The sequence below is a fragment of the Pogona vitticeps genome, chromosome 9 (genome assembly GCF_051106095.1).
Source record: "Pogona vitticeps strain Pit_001003342236 chromosome 9, PviZW2.1, whole genome shotgun sequence".
Lineage (NCBI taxonomy): Eukaryota > Metazoa > Chordata > Lepidosauria > Squamata > Agamidae > Pogona > Pogona vitticeps.
In genome coordinates, this window is record NC_135791.1 from 20,575,640 (window position 1) to 20,592,479 (window position 16,840).

The window sequence follows — 16,840 nt, forward strand, 5'->3', positions numbered from 1 at the left end:
TACCTAATGCTAGCAAGGAGGATATGTCCAGAAGCCTGTAAGACGGAGGGGACATTAGCTGGTGGCCTAAAAAGGCTGATTCGGAGACCAGCTGCTGTAGAGGTTCTGAGGTAGTGACAACCCCATGGGCCATGTCTTTCAGTGCTTCAGGTTGTATCCCTTGGGCTCTTGATTCTCTACCCCTCCACCAGCCCATTCCAGCAAAAGAGATGCCACAGACCTTTGGTCTTAAAGTGCTGTATTACCTCAGAGATAATATCTGTTTCAAACTGCATGTGGATAAGCAAATGATTACATCCACGCTTGGGGATCTTAGCAAAGTCCTAGAGGAGGCCTTTAAGCATGAGGCAGTGCTGGCTTCTACCATTCCACAGGCCGTCTAAATGATTGGCAAATGGAATATTTGCAACATGCCAAGTCAATAATTCTGCACTTTCTGGAGTCAGTTCTGAAAACTACTGAGCAGTTCAGTTGGAAATGTAGGTGTTGGTTCCAGAAGAGCAAGGATCAGGTCAACAGCCCTGATGTGTATACAGTGGCTGTCATGTGTGCTGATACCAAAGCAGGTTCTGGCATCCAGTTCCCGTCAGTCAGTTTAGACACACTCAATTATTGGGTGGTTTGGTTCCTTCCAAGCTATGTTTCCACAGTTTTCTATCAGTTGTTTCATGGGCCGGCTTCCACATCTTCTCCCCATGGCGAATTGTCTGGTTACAAAATTACTGCTTGGAAGAGAGGATCTGTTTGCACAGTAAAGGTTGATTTTTATTAAACACAAACAGACTATCACAAGAATCCTGCTAATTTTAAATCTCCACAGAGAGAGAGAGATGTAAATTGAAGAGAAGCTAGAAACAAAAACTGGTCAAAAGCAAAACTTGGATGTAACATTTAAAAAGGAACTCACATTAACTTGTTGCTTCTTGGCAGCCAGTTGTCTTCATCACGGCCCCAATCCCACATGTAATGTGTTGTGCGTTATTAGTGCATTGCATTGTCATTTCCACCAGGAGAGAAAAATACACGGAGATGAATTCTATTGCCATCTAGTGACCGATTCTAATATTGTAACCTAATATTTACAGAAAAAGGCAAACAGCAACACAAAACAATACTGTACGTCTGTTGCCATATTGGATTGATAAAAGAATTGTATAAAACCTAAAAACACCCTATAAAAATAACATAACATGGTCCTTAAAAGTACTCTTTGAAAAGCAACTTAAAAACATTGTTATGCCTGAAGAGTAACAATTACTTTTTCTGTGACTTTGGAACTATTCATTACATTACATGTTGCCTCCAAAGTAACTACTGTACTTGTAAGTAGTTACTTCCAGGCACTGGCAGAGAAGGAGCATTTATGGTTCTCTAAAAATAGGAGGTACTAGCAGCTAGTATAGTCTCACATGCTTCATCTTCACATTTTTAAACATAAGATCAAATTTCTAAGTGCAAAAGTAAAAAGCAAACACAATAAATGTGTGCAGGAGGGTTCAAAGGCTTAGAAGCTGAGCGTGCTAATGTTTCGTACATTTCAAACATCTTCATGACATTTGCTAGCAAGGCAACACCCATCTCTGGATGAACATCAGCACATTTAATTACCTGTGTCAACCCAGCCACACCAGGTGCTGCTTGCAAGTGGGGAATGAGCAATGTGGAGCCCAGCTCTTCAGATTCTCCATCGTGTAGGGCAGTGGTCCCCAACCCTGGGCCTCGAAATGTTTTTGGACTTCAGCTCCCAGAAATCCTGGCCAGCAAAGGTGGTGGTGAAGGCTTCTGGGAGTTGTAGTCCAAGAACATCAGGAGGCCCAAGGTTGGGGACCACTGATGTAGGGGAAAGGAACCTTCAGCCCACCTATCCTTGATATTAAGAGTTCAGCTTCCAGAAAACTCATCACCATGGCCAATAATTAAGGATTGTGGGAGTAGTTATCCTACACTGTGGTTCTCAACCTTGAGTCCTCAGATGTTCTTGGATTGCAACTTCTAGAAATCCTGGCCAGCACAGGTGCTGATGATGGCTCCTGGGAGATTTCCAAGAACATCTGAAGACCCAAGGTTAGGAACCATGATCTAATACATCTAGAAAATCAAAGGTTTCTCATCCTTGCCATGACGTACTAGGACTCTTTGGGGCTCTGGTGTCATCATCAACTTTACCATGAGAGAGGGAGGTGACGAACTGGATCAGTACAAATGGCCAGACTGATAGCCTACCCCACCACTCACTTGTGGAGGAGGAAAAGAGTAGATTGAATTAGCCATGAATAGGTCTTGCCTGGAGCCTTGTACAAAGTTCCTCGCACACTGCCATGGCCTGCCTGTTCAATGAACCAAGGGACCAACCAATCATTTTGTTCTTTTTATTGTTCCCGCGATCAAAGAGACCGCTGGGTAAGGGTCTAGCAACTGTACACACTGACAATATGCAGCCGAGTTCAGTGGGACTTAATTCTGAGCAGACATAATGCACTGCACTGTGCCAATGATGCTCCAAAATGGTCAGCTTTGATGATGCACTCAGGTGTCCACATTTGGTAGGCTCTGGGTGTTCAGCCATTTGGGACTTCAACCACACTAGGGGGTGGTGAGGTTTGCCCTGGGAATTACTTGTCATATCGTGCAATGTTCAGCTATAAAACAAAACAAAACCCAAGTTTCTACCTCTTGTGGTTGTTAAAAAGGGAGAGACAGGGAGTTCTCGGGAGTCCAGAGAATACTTTATCAGACTTGGGCTTCCAGTGCATTGTTCTGAGTCCCTTCTTCTGGCTAGTGGAAGCAGGAGAATGCCAATTCTTTTTTCCCAATAACAAAACAGCCTATGTGCATTTTGCAAATTTTTGTACAAGTCGTTGAATTTGGTTTTGAACTATCTCGCTGCAAAAATGTTGCATGGGTCTGCCTCCGAGGAGGCTGTCCATTGGGGCAGGTAGAGCACTACCTTGGGGTTTTGCAAAGGATTGCAGAGACCCAGCAGAGAATCATGGATGATAGTGTGAAGGCTAGTGGACCAACATGAGAAATTGTTCACCAGTAGCTGTTAAAACATTACAGATTTGTACTACAGTGACGAAGAAGGGAACACACCAAAGTTACTAAGTTCCACCTGTTGCTGACTTTGTACCTCCTTTCCATTGCTCCACCAGTCCTAGTGGGAATCTTTTGCCACGGGCATGCCTGATGATAGGAATGAGTTGTGACCCTCCAGATGTGGCTGGATTCCAAAACTCATCAGATCTGATCAGTACAGTAATCAAGGATGATGGGAGTTGTAGTTTAGTGGCATCTGAAGGGCCACAAGTCCATTGTCTATAGTCTAGTAGGTCATCTTCTCCTCCCCTATCTTGCAGGATAAGGAGGTCTAGTAGCACAATCGGATCTAACTCATTAAAAAGAGTGATTCCCCCTTCCACAGATGAAATCCCAAGAAGTCAGCTCTTGTTTGTTTCTCAGACATTGGCTCCCGCTGGTGCCTCCTCAAAAGCAGTTCTGAAGACCTGCAGCAAGGACCGCCTTACCGCATCCTGGAACTCCTGCCCCACAAAGACATATAGCAAAGGGTTGATGCAGCTGTTGAACATGGCAAGGCACTTGGAGAGGGGGATGGCCACCAGGCGCATGGCATCTGGCACATCGTTCATGGAGATCCTGGCCAGAGCCAAGGCATGGTAGGGCAGCCAACACAAGAAGAAGCAGAAGACCACCCTGGTGACCACCAATAAGGGTTTGCTGGATTTGTTGAGTTTCTTTTTGTGCATAGTCACCACCAAAATGGTGTAGGAAATGGAGATGACCAACAGAGGCAGGAGGAACTGGTAAAGAAAGATACAGATGGTGAGGACTTCAGCTTCCTGCCAGTCCTGGAAGACATCCAGGTTGTTGCAGGAACTCCTGTTGTTCTTCTCAACTGAGACCTCAGTGAAGAAGTAGGAGCTGGGGACGAAGAAAGCTAAGGAGAGCAGCCAGAGGAACCCACAAGCCCCCCAGGTGAGACGCGGCGTGCGGTAGTTCTGGCACCAGACGGGGGCTACCACCAGCACACAACGGTCCACACTGATGGAGCTGAGCAGCAGTACACCGCTGCACACGCTCAGGCCAAAGAGGCAGTTGGCCACTTTGCAGGCCACGGAGCCAAAGGGCCAATTCAGATCCAAGGCCAAATTTAGTACCGTGACGAGGATTAGGGAGGTGGAAGCCAGGTCAGCCAATGCAAGGTTGAAGAACCAGACAGTGTTGGAGGTCCAGCGCAGCTTCCAGCCAGTGACCCACAACACTATTCCATTCCCAGTCACCCCAGCCAGGAAAATAAAACTGAAGATGACACCAGTGATGATCTTCACTGTGTCACGGACTGTGCTGTCTCCAAGGATCTCCGGGGAAGATGAACTGTTGGTGGCTGAGCTTGTTGACATCTCCCTGCCGAAGAGAGAATGAGAAGAGAGGAGAGAGATATAATGATTATTTATCTCTTAAGATAGCTTCATCTAGTTCCATAATGAGGATTCCCAGTGTGGTATAGTGGACAGAGTGAATCCCCATTTTGCAGTGGAAACTTACTGTGGGAAGCAAAACGGGTAAAGGTAAAGGAAAAGGTTGCCCTTGACATTTAGTCCAGTCGTGTCCGACTCTAGGACACAGTGCTCATCTCTGTTTCCAAGCCATAGAGCAAGCGTTTTTTGTCCGATGACAGTTTTCCGTGATCATGTGGCCAGCATGACTAGACACAGAATGCCGTTACCTTCCCACCGAGGTGGTACCTATTTATCTACTTGCATTTACATGCTTTCGAACTGCTAGGTTGGCGAGGAGCTGGGACAAGCGACAGGAGCTCCCTCCGTCGCATGGATTCAATCTTACTACTGCAGGTCTTCTGATTCTGCAGCACAGAGGCTTCTCCGGTGTAACCCACAGTGCCACATCTTCCTTACCTTGAAAGCCCTACTAGGGTCACTGTAAGTCAGTTCTGAATTGACAGCACAGAACACAAACAGTTCCATAATGCTTTAAAAACTTTGTTGACTTTGGCTGATAGTGAAAACAGTACAGAAGTATCAGCAGCAGCAACACAGGAATAAGGAAGTGGAAAGGGACATAAGAAGCTGATTTGGTCAATTCAGTCCAGGGTCGCCAAATCTCACAAGCAGTTTTCCGGCAGGATTCTCTCATGGTGGGGAATGAACTTTGGACCATTCACGTGCATAACTTGTCTCCTTAACACCTGAACCACCACTGTACATGGGAAAGGAAACCCTGATAATATCTTCTTTTTGTGTAAAGAGAAAATATTATGGATTGAACAAATCAGAGACTGGTTTTGATGCAACACAATATTATCATCTTAGAACTGCAGAGCGGGAAGGGACCGTATAGATAATTGAGTCCAGCCCATCAAGGGGTCACAGTGGGGAATCGAACTCCCAACCTCTGGCTCCATAACTAGATGCCTAAACCACTGAGCTAACCAGCAGTTCATTATTTAGAGGTGCAGCATCCAAAATCAAGATAGCAACTATGGCATGTGCGTGAGGAATAAGAAGCAGAAGCATGTGAGCATCATAATATAACAACAATCTTAGAACTAATAAGCTGGAAGAGACCCTCATCGAGTCCAGCCCTCGTCAAGAAGGTACAAATCGGAAATTGAACTTCCAACTTCTGCCTCCACAGCCAGATACCTAAACCACTGAGTTATCCAGCAGTTCCTCATTTTGTCATTGGCTTTATGAAGTGAACATGGGCTTCATTTGCAAATATAATTTCTGAACCATGAAAGTCTACCTGAAAGGCATCTTTGGAAGAATAATGGATTTAACTCCTAACTGAAAGGACTTTTTGTAATGTGTAGTTTGGCCCTTAGCCTTGGGAACAACACACTTACAGATGTGGGAGCATGAGAGGCACTTCTTTTCACACAAAAAAAGGGCATAACATGTACCACAGGTCTCAGCTGATGATCATTGCACCACATAAACCATAATCGTTAGTTTGACTTCTAGGTGGAGTCCCAAGGAAGTGGAAGAGGGCATCTCAACACAGAGTCAATGTACTCAGTGCAACACCCTGTGCTCAGACAATAACTCTAGGACAAGTTGGCCTCCAGATGTTTTCTCGAAGGCTTTCACGGCCGGGATCTGACGGTTGTTCTGGGTTTTTCAGGCTCTTTGGCCGTGTTCTGAGGGTTCTTCCTAACGTTTTGCCAGTCTCTGTGGATGGCATCTTCAGAGGACTGGAGTAGAAACTCTGTCCATGCTCTGTTGCTGCTTGTTGGATGGTTGAGTATTTATAGCTGTGGGGACAGCTTTTGTCCTTTTCAGGACATAGGGTGATCAGCGTGTTTTTGTTTTGATAAGGGGGAGAGATTATCTGTCACTGTGGTTGATGGGTGTCTTTAGCTGGTCTTTTTTGTGCAATGATCCCTGGTCCTTGTGGCTGGGTAGAGTTCATTGACCTTCTGCAGGCTGTATTTTTCAGTGCTGGGAGCCAGGTCTTGTTAAGAAAGAAAGTCTGAAACTTAACAAGACCTGGCTCACAGTCTGCAGAAGGTCAACGAACTACCCAGCCACAAGGACCAGTGATCATTGCACAAAAAAGACCAGCTAAAGACACCCATCATCCACAGTGACAGATAATCTCTCCCCCTTATCACAACAATATATCCACAACAAAAACACACTATCTCCTGAAAAGGACAAAAGCTGTTTCCACAGCTATAAAAACTCCACTATCCAACAAACAGCAACAGAGCATGGACAGAGTTCCTACTCCAGTCCTCTGAAGATGCCAGCCACAGAGACTGGCGAAACATCAGGAAGAACAACTCTCAGAACACGGCCAAAGAGCCCGAAAGACCCACCACGACCTCCACATGTTGTTGGACTGCAACTCCCATCAGCCCTAAAGAGCACAGTCAATGGTGAGGAATGCTGGGAGTAGAAGTCCATCAACCTCTAGAGAGCCTCACTTGTCCACCTCTTTTAGGCAAAGAAGCAACAGGTGAGTAAGGGATATGAGCAACCCAAACTGTCAAGATTCCCTGTTCTTTTCTGAGACAATCCAGTGTGCTCACTTCAATTCTACTTCCCCTCTCCCCCCCCGAACCCAATGTTCCGAATGACCTGTCATCTTTCCTCCCAGAGTCCTCCCTCCACCTCTTCCGACTGAAATTCTCAAGGGCAATCAGAGTTGCTCTGGTTACAAGCATAGCACGTCTGTAGCTAAAAAACATTACACAGAACGGGGGGGAGAAGCATCAATGAAAGTGCTTCCATTCAAAGCTGGAAAGTTACCATGGGATTCGAGAGAAGCTTGTGTTGCCAAGAGATGGGACTTGGGAAGGAATGCTAGAAGATTCAGCGGTCATACCATACAGCAGGTTCAAGAGGTGCAGGAAACTAGCCGGGTCCTCCTATCACTGAAGATGTGGGAGCTGAACAGATCTGATTGATACAGCTTGATATTTCCAGAGCATGCTACCAAGTTCACATTCAGTTTTATGCCTTTTGAGTGGAAGGACTGGTGGGTTGTGGCCCTGTACTAGCAAGCATTCAGGCCCAAGATGTAGGCTGGTGTTCATGAATTATTTGGTCCTAGTTAGATCCAGAGAAATAGCTGGCTGGATAGCTCAGTGGTTGAGGAATCTGACTGAAGAGCCAGAGGTTGGGGGATCAATTCCCTGCTTGGCCTCCTTTGAACAGAACCAGCCTGTGTGACTCTGGGCAAACTGCACCGTCCCATGGCATCCACAGAAGAAGGAAATGGTAAACCACTTCTGAGTATTCTCTACTTGGGAAGCGCTAAAAGGTCAGAATTGTTTTGACAACACACAAACACAAACCTAGAGAAGTGAATTAGGGAAAGTTCAAGAATAGCAAAGTATTTGCGTGTTCATAGCTGCACACCCAGAAATCAAACAGTTAATTTTTCAGATCTGTGAACATACGCATTTTTGAAGGTTGTCTTTAATTTACTGACACTTTAATTTACAGGTTTCAGAGTGTGTCCAACCCACTTTTAGAAGGTCATTTACAGGATTTGGAAACAAAACAAAACAAAAAAAATCAGCTAGTTTCTCTGCACTAATACCAAACCAATAAATAAAGCCACCGACAGCAAAAGGTGTTTTATGTGCCAGATGTAGACTATCTGTTCTGGGACTGCCAGCTAATACCTGTAGGGTCACACTGCTAATTTCATGTGACCTTGGCTTAATTTCCAAATATAGGGCTTTGCTACCCTATTAAGTGAAGCTCATGTTACTGATGTACGTGCGAGACAAGATGGAGGAATGGAGAACAACAGTCACCTTTGCTTTCACAATTAAGCCCACCTGTTCTGTGTCTCCTTCTGCCCGTATTTATTTAATTTTGTTTTAACCTGCCTTTCTCCTTTAAAAGGTCCTGATGTGGCTTACAATAATTAAAAAACAGTATTTTAGTAACAAGGAGTACACAATACGAAAAGGATCAATGAATACAATACAGTGGTGCCTCGCTAGATGATGATAATCCGTTCCACTGAAATCACTGTCTAGCGAAATCATTGTCTAGTGAAAAGCAAATCGTCATCTAGTGAAAATCAGTTTGTGAAGCAGGGAGCAAATATTGTCCAGCGAAATTCCCCCATAAGAATCACTGTTTTGCGAATCACTATAGCAATCACAAAAAGTCAATGTCTAGTGAAAAAACTGTCATGCGGAGTAACTGTCTAGTGAGGCACCACTGTACAAAAATCAACAACAACAACAACAAAACCAGAAGCAACACCAAAACACATTCAATGCAGTAAGGTACAACGTTCCATTTAAAATATCCTGCTTGGCAGCCATCCATTCAGGGAAAGCCTGCCTGGAGAAGAACGTCTTTGCTTGCTTGCAGAAGGAGAGCAAAGTTGGGGCTAGCCTGGCCTCCAGTGGGAGGGAGTTCCAGAGGTTGGGAGCAGCAAATGAGAAGGCCCTCTCCACCAGACACACCTGCAAAGATGGTGGGATTGAGAGAAAAGCCTCCCCTAATGATAACGCTCATGCAGGCTCATAGAGGGAGATATGATTCTTGAGATAGCTTGGGCCCCAACTTGTTTAGGGCTTTGTAGGTTAGAACCATCGCTTCAAATTCTGCCCGGGAACGGCGTGCTTGTTGGGAGTTTGTGCCCTTTCAGCAGCAAATCCTAATGGGTGGGTTCACTCCCTTCCAGCAGCAGATTTCAGCATTCTGAATCAAAAACCCGACCACCCTAGTAATAAAGACAAGTGTTAACCAACCGCTCCTCTTTTGATGTCAGGTCCTGTTATGCCATCATCCGCGTCCCCTGATGCCTCTCAAAGCAACGTGATATTGCAGCACATCAAAACCCTTCGCCGCTCTGCTTTAGCTTAGCAATGCCTTCTGATCTCAGTTGTGATGTTTCAGCTTTTACCAGGAAGAGTGGGGTTGATTTATATAATTCCAATCAAATATTGCAGCCAATCTGCCCTTTTTCTCTTAGGAACACGGGCCAGGTCTTCAAATAGAAGAGACCTTTAATTTTCGGCTCCTCTTTTCAGATTTCCCACTGGTTGCTGATTATCATAGCGATGTGATCTGGTTATGCAACACGGCTGGGGTTGTGTTATTTACATAGCTATTGTTGCCTCTGCCCAGCTGGGAAGGTTCTCTGTATGACTGGATGTTGTGTAACTTTCCTGCCAGTGGATCCAAGGTGTTTTAACAACAGCTACAGATGCACCCCCCCCCCTCCCCCGATGAACGGGATGGGGAAGAAAGAAAAGTCACCATTGTTTTTTACCAGCTCTGCTCTCTGAACTTGAGGTGGTGCTTTGCTTTGTGACTGGAAACCTGCAACTACTTTCATCACTCTATTAGAGTACCTGCTCAAAGCACAGTAGCCAGGCCAGCAAAAGTAAAGAAAACCAAATACAGTATAAACTAAAGTGGAATCTTCTTTCACATTTTATTACTGATATGCAAAAAAAGAGATCTTGAATGCTTAAATTAATTTTTAATATGTTATTTATTATGCAAAAAGACGCACCTTTGAAACATGGGCATTCGGGATGCTAGCAACTTTCTAACTGGGCAGAATGAGGCCCCTCGCACGCGCAAGGTCAATTCGGCATGGGTGTGATGTTGACCCCATACAGAGATCCATCATAACTGGGAGCCAATGAGGCTGAGAACTATTGCTGTGGGTGCACGGAGGAGGAGGAGGAGCCCTGTGACAACGAGGGCAGATTCGAATGCCCAGGTGCATGCCTTAGAGGAAAGCTTGCATGCTAGGCAAGAGATGTGCAATTTTCCATGTGGACATTTCTAGAGCATCATTTTAATCAAAGCTCTCAGCAACCCTCTGACCAAGTCCATATGCAAATATCAATAATCATTTCTTTCTAGTTTTCTAGATAGGTAAAGGTAATTTTTGTCCAGTCGTGTTCGACTCTAGGGGGCGGTGCTCATCCCCGTTTCCAAGCCATAGAGCCAGCATTTGTCCGAAGACAATCTTCCATGGTCACATGGCCAGTGAGACTTAGACACAGAACACTGTTACCTTCCCACCGAAGTGGTCCCTATTTATCTACTTGCATTTGCATGCTTTCGAACCGCTAGGTTGGCGGGAGCTGGGACAAGCGACGGGTGCTCACTCCATCGCGTGGATTCGATCTTACAACTGCTTGGTCTTCTGACCCTGCAGCACAGGCTTCTGCGATTTAGCCCGCAGTACCACCACGTCCCATCGACATTTTCTAGATAGGGAACTTTTTTTAAAAAGGGAAAACACAATCTGTTGTGGTGAAATTCTGGGCCAGTGTGTATTCCCTTGTGTGACAGCAGTCTGGTTGTGACAGCTCAATACAACTACAAATATTCCTTCAAGCTGTAATTCTCAACCTTGGGCCCACCAAAGCTCCACGGTAGCAGCTGGTGACTCCAGTTCTGGAAATATTATGAATCTGCTCCAGCTTTTACTCTTCATGTCAATAGAGCTATCCAGAAGGCTGAGACATATCCTCCAAATAGATCCAGAACCTTGGACAGTCCTTTTGAAGTGCACACTAAGACCCAGAATGGATCCTCAGTACCTCTGAAACAGGAGTCACCAAACGGATTCACAGCTTGTGCAGCTTCTCACAACCCAAGGAAAACTCGGCTCCAGTTGGGATCCTGGAACTATGTGACCCAAAGCCAGAATGGTGTAGAACAGTCAGAATAGGACTCAGTTGACCTGGGTTCAAAATCCCTGCTCAGTCATGGAAAAACAAATTGGAATGTCAACCCACTCCTTAAACATCTCCCATGTTGATTAGTCATTATGATGTGCTGTCCGGTTGATTCTGACTTTTGGCAAGCCTTTCCAGGCTTTTCGAGGCTTAGCATTGCTTTCTTCTGGGGTTACTCTGGGACTGGACAAGGTTGCACAGGCTGACTTTTCTCCAGGGGGCTCAGTTGGGAATCAAACTCCCAACCCCTACATCCAGGTACTACAATCCAACCCAATGTAGACAGCGATGTCTACATTGACTTGGGCATGTTGTGAGAATGTTGTGAGATCTCCTGTATGGAGAATTAGTGCAGGGAAATCGCCCCAGAGGGAGACCACAGCTGCAATACAAGGACAGTTGCAAGCGGGATCTGAAGGCCTTAGGAATGGACTTCAACAGATGGGAAACCTTGACCTCTGAGCTTTCAGCCTGGAGGTAGGCAGTGCATCAGGGTCTCTTCCAATTTGAAGAGACCCTTGTCCAGCAGGCCGAGGCAAAGAGGCAGTCACGAAAGCAGCAAAACCAGGGAGCTGGACAGGGGACAGATTGGATTTGTCTTCAGTGTGGAAGGGATTGTCCCTCTCGAATTGGCCTTCTCAGCCACACTAGACGCTGTTCCAAGACCTCATACAGAGCACGTTACCATAGTCTCTGGAGACTGAAGGATGCCTAAATCGTCTGGGACTTTTCTCCAGGGGGCACAATTGGGAATCAGACTCCCAACCCCTATACCCAGGTACTCCAACCCACCGAGATAGGCATCCGGCATTCTATGGCAAAGTCCCGAGGTAGGGCTTGAGACACAACAGGCTGCCTCTCCCCCACTGCTAATGCAGGCGAGGCTTGTGTTAAAGACCAGCTAATACTTCCAAACGGGCTCATTCATCAAGATCATTAATCATCATCATCAACCCTCCGGCGGGACGCGGGCGCTGCGGAAGCCGGCCAGCTCCCATTCCTGCGTCCTGCTGTGGCCCGCGGGGCTGGATGCGTCCCTCCTCGGGCGGAGGCCGGCGACAGGGGAGGTGCGGCTCATTATTACCAAAGATGATGAGCGAGCCGTCGGGACGCGTGCTCTGAAGCCGCCGGGCCCTATTAGAGGCGCTAATTGATGCGTGCCCAGCTGTTTGTCGGTACATGGAGACAGACAAACCCCGGCGAGCCGTCACAGATTAGCGATTAATCTATTAAATCCTCAGGACCTGGGGTGGGGGGGGGGATGATGATGAGCTGGGCTTTAATTGGGAGGCCGAGAACACGGCGTGATGGAGCTCAGCGTCCTGCTGCTCCGACTCTCTACCCAGCCGTTCAGAGTGGCGCCCTTGAATTTCTCTTTAAGTCTCCAAAAAGACACCCCTCCGACAAGAGAAAATAAAAGCACGTCGGTTGTTTGCTTGGGGTCCTAGACCGCCCCCCCCCCGCAATCCATTTCCAAGCCCCGTTTGCTTTAACCGCTGCACGCCACTGCCCTTGTGAAAGGGCCTCGATCTTCTCACTTACTTTCTATAGACAGCAAATGCTGACCAAACAGAGCTAAGGCTACTTAATGTACTTCGGGAGAATTGATCAAACCAGGAAATAATCTCAGGTGCCTCACCTTCCCACCTACCTGTCCTAACTCAGTGACAGGTGTGTTTTGCTTTTCAAGCAGACGCGACCGTCGCTCCCAGGCATGAGTCTGCCTTCTCCATCACAACCTCCTTGAACATTTCTTTTCCTTGTAGAAATATTCTGATCCACCCACCATCTTCTTTAGGCATCACAAGAACCCAAACTCTACAGCAGTGGTCCCCAACCTTGGGCCTCCAGATGTTCTTCGACTACAATTCCCAGAAGCCTTCACCACCACCTCTGCTGGCCAGGATTTCTGGGAGTTGAAGTCCAAGAACATCTGGAGGCCTAAGGTTGGGGACCACTGCTCTACAGGATGGGGCTCCCTTGTCTGACACTCTCCTTGAAAAGCAAGAAGTGGAAAGGTGGATCCTCCATGTTCAGTGGCAGTCTGTTTCAGCCCTGCCAGGAGGGACCAGTTCCCTTTGTGTCTTGTTTGTGAGCTTCTTTCCCCAAACCCTGCGGTGCTTCTGTGTGCAGCATTTTCACCTCCCTGACCATAAAGGAGAGAACCTCCATTTTCAGGAGCAGTTTACCCCCGATTCTGTGATGTTAGGTGGGACGCACGGGACAAAAGGAACTGATCATCTCTTTATTGCTTTTCTTCTGTAGAGCCTATGTGGCCAGCGTGGATTTGGAAAGGGGAACGGAGGAGGTGGTGTGGTGGGTGGGCCCCCACTGGTGCCATAGATCTGGAGTGCTTCTGCATAAAGCAAGTTCTCCGCAATTTTACACCAGGGGACCCGCTGTTACTGAGTCGCCCACTGGTAACTCTCCGCTGTATCTCTTCCCCTCCTCTTCTGCTTATTAAAAAACCCCTTAAGGGTGAAGGAGATAAAATACTTGCACAGTGTCTTTTAATAAAAGGTACCAGAAGCCCTTTATTAGTGTTGAGCGTCCGAGCGCACAAGACGCTCTTCCGATGAGCCCAGCAAAGAATCTCAGCCACAGCTACACCTGTTGAACGTCCCCCATTCAATAGCTGCTACTACATGTGTTGTTCCGCCGGTTCGGAAGTGCTGCGGGCCGTGCGTGCGTGTGTACGAGACCGAGAATGATCTCCTTCCGATTCCTTCCAACGCTTCTCTCCAGCTCTGCCTCAGTTTCCTGACCGACGCGCTTGCGCGACCGAATGATTGGCTTTTAATCAATACGTTAGATTCCCCTATAGCTGAGAGAGAAAAGGGAGCCCGAGGCGCAGAACCATACCGTTATGTCAAAAACAGCCTATCCTATATTTACACGACCGAGTAAGTTGGTGGGCGGATTTTTCTCGGTCTCCTTAACCATGTTTTCGGAAAAGCTAGGATTGTTATCTTACAATGGTTTCGCTATTGTCAGTTCTCGCTACTTCATTACAGTTTTAGGGGAAAGGTTTCCAGACAGTTAATGGCTATTATTTTTATTATTATGACTACGGTTAGCTTTTGCTACAACCATCTACATATCAATAACAGCAAGAATCTTTCTGGACTCATTTGCAGGTGAATAATGAGAACAGCCTTTTTAGAACCATCTTCCTCCTCATTAACGGTAATTATAACAGCCTTTCTAAAAACCACCTCTCCATTAATAATAATAATAATAATAACACCCTCTCAAAAAAGCACCTCCACCGCACGCGTAAAGAAGGATTTTATTAGCTCCTGGGGAAATATTTGTGGAACTAAAACCCACCTCTGCGTTACTTTCACGAGAACCATCTCCGCGTCATTGTTACTATGAGAAACAGTAATTATTATTATCGAGAAACTTAGTGTTTTTTTAATGGTTTGTTATTAGCACTAGTGTGGGTCCTGGGATTATTACCTAGATGTTTCACATCACGTTTGGGAAGAGAGCTTTAGAAAGCCGACGATGGCCAACCCGTGGAGACGATCTATAGCACACAGAGAGAGATGCGTGTCTTACCTTCCTTCTCACGTTTGTCCGCTCCTCGTCAACAGGTTGGTCCCGCTGCCGCCTTCTTTGCGGCCCATCGGTCAGGAGAAAAGGGGGCTGATATCCTCTGTGGGGTATCCCCGAACCCCAAGGGTGATGGAGGCGCCCCAGCCATCAAGCCGAGCCGCCGAGGAGCGGCTACCTTGCGAGACGGTGTAGGGAGCGTGTGCGCGCCCTCTATGCGCGCGCCCGCGCCTGGGGAGGAAAGCCACCCGACCAACGCCGGCGCGATCGAGCTGGGTTATATAGGCAGCGATGCTCGGCTGCCCAATAGCAGGGAGGAGAGGGGAAGGGTTGTGTCCTCGCATTCCTTCCTAGAGGTGGGGGTTCGCCCCCCACTCTTCCCTCTTTGGGTTGTTTCGTTCCCTCTCCCCGTGTGGAAGCTCAGGGAAACCGCCTGACTGAGAAGGGAGGGAGTTTAAAGAGCTGGAGGTCATACCACCGTCCTATCCTGGGGATGGTCAGCATTTAATGTATGCTCCGCCTTGGGAGAAAGGCGACCTCCAAACAAAGCAAAACTTCGGGATCCTTTGTCCGCTCTACTCTGACACCCTCCTTGCCGGATTGGTCTCCAAACTTCCAAAATCTGGGAGGAAAGCTGGCTGGGGGATTTTGGGTTTTGTAGATCCAACTGGATCTCCCCCCCCCTTTTGGGGGGGATCATGGGGGGGGCTAAGCTGACTTGGCAAGCACTTTTCTCAGTTGGGGGTGATGGGAGACTTTTGAGACAACCCCCCCCCCATAAAGCAGAAGAAAGAGGAATAAATAAATTACACAATTACGGATAGTTTAGTGGTTTAGAAGTTTGGAGTTTGATTCTTCCCCTGTATCACCTTGCCAGGGGCTGGACTGGATGATCCATAGGGTCCCTTCCAGCTTCGCAGTTCTAAGATGATGATGATTGTCTCTCAGCCTCAAGACCTCACTCTCTTTGGTAACCTTTTTATTGCTTGTATTTACAGATGGCCTGAGTTTTGTTTAATAAAGTTTAACCAAAATACAAATTAAACGTAACAACGCAGAGTGCAGATGACAGCCATCTCCCTTAAAGAAGGATTTTATAAGCTGCTGGGCAAACGTATATCTGGATCAGCTCATGTGGGCTTTTTCTCAGCCTCTCCTTTTGATGTGTGTGCCTCGAGAAGGATGTCGTATAAATGATTAACTACTGTAAATGGTAATGATGGTCTCTTGCAAAATTAAAATGATGCATATACTTTTCAAGGGGCATTCACTGCAGCATGCAGACTTCTGAGCATCACTGACCTCTTCAGCTAAGGTTGTCGGGCGAGGGCTCTGCGGAGAAAGCAAACATCCGGCTCAGTAGGTGGGAAGTTCACACATTATGTATTCCAGTGTTGGAAAAGGCTTCTGTTGTTCAATTTCTGTCTTAACATACAGCAGCCAAAGGCCTTGAAATCTAATGGGGAAGCATGTATGTAAGGCACCACTCATTTCCGACAAACTGTTTCCTCTCATTTCTGCTTATCTGCCTTGTTTCTAAATTTAATATCTTTGTGGTGCTAACTGCGTTCTGCTAAATTTCTACAGGATCCAGAGATGTTACACATGCTATAGTTTGGAGTTCTATGAACTGTATGTTAAATTCTTGAAAGTATTTAAGTTAGGAGGTTTATGCCATTTTCCCCCCAGTAGAAGACTTGCCTTTTAAACAGCTTCATGCCTGTAATAAATTTATCAGGTGCTCTTCCCCACATCCGCATTGCACGTCCTTCAAAGGGGAAAAAGTACATCTCTTAAGATCCACTCAGAAAAAGATTTGGAGCAATTATAAAGAGACAGGGAAGGGAGAGAGAAGACCACCCTCCCCACGCTTGGGTGCTTTAAACAGTAATTTGATCTGCAGAAGCAGGCAAACACATTGCATCTCAGAACTGGCAAGATCTCTAACATCATCACGTTGACAAGAAACCTGGTGACAGCATCCTTACAGGACGGTCCTCAAGGCTGTGCTTCAAATCTTCCAAGAAATGATGAACACTAGGTAGGCTTTGTTAAAGAACAATTAGT

General features: G+C 46.6%; 1 protein-coding gene across 1 annotated transcript; it reads right to left on the reverse strand.

Annotated features, from left to right (window-relative positions):
• Nucleotides 1-2,355: 2,355 nt before the first annotated feature.
• On the reverse strand, nt 2,356-14,913 carry LOC110086503 (C5a anaphylatoxin chemotactic receptor 1). The gene is made up of 2 exons (XM_020807443.3): nt 14,780-14,913; nt 2,356-4,422 (listed from the first exon to the last, which is right to left on the reverse strand). The coding sequence occupies exon 2, from the start codon at nt 4,416-4,418 to the stop codon at nt 3,456-3,458; it is 963 nt and encodes a 320-aa protein (XP_020663102.1). The 5' UTR covers nt 4,419-4,422; nt 14,780-14,913; the 3' UTR covers nt 2,356-3,455.
• Between the last annotated feature and the right edge of the window lie 1,927 nt (nt 14,914-16,840).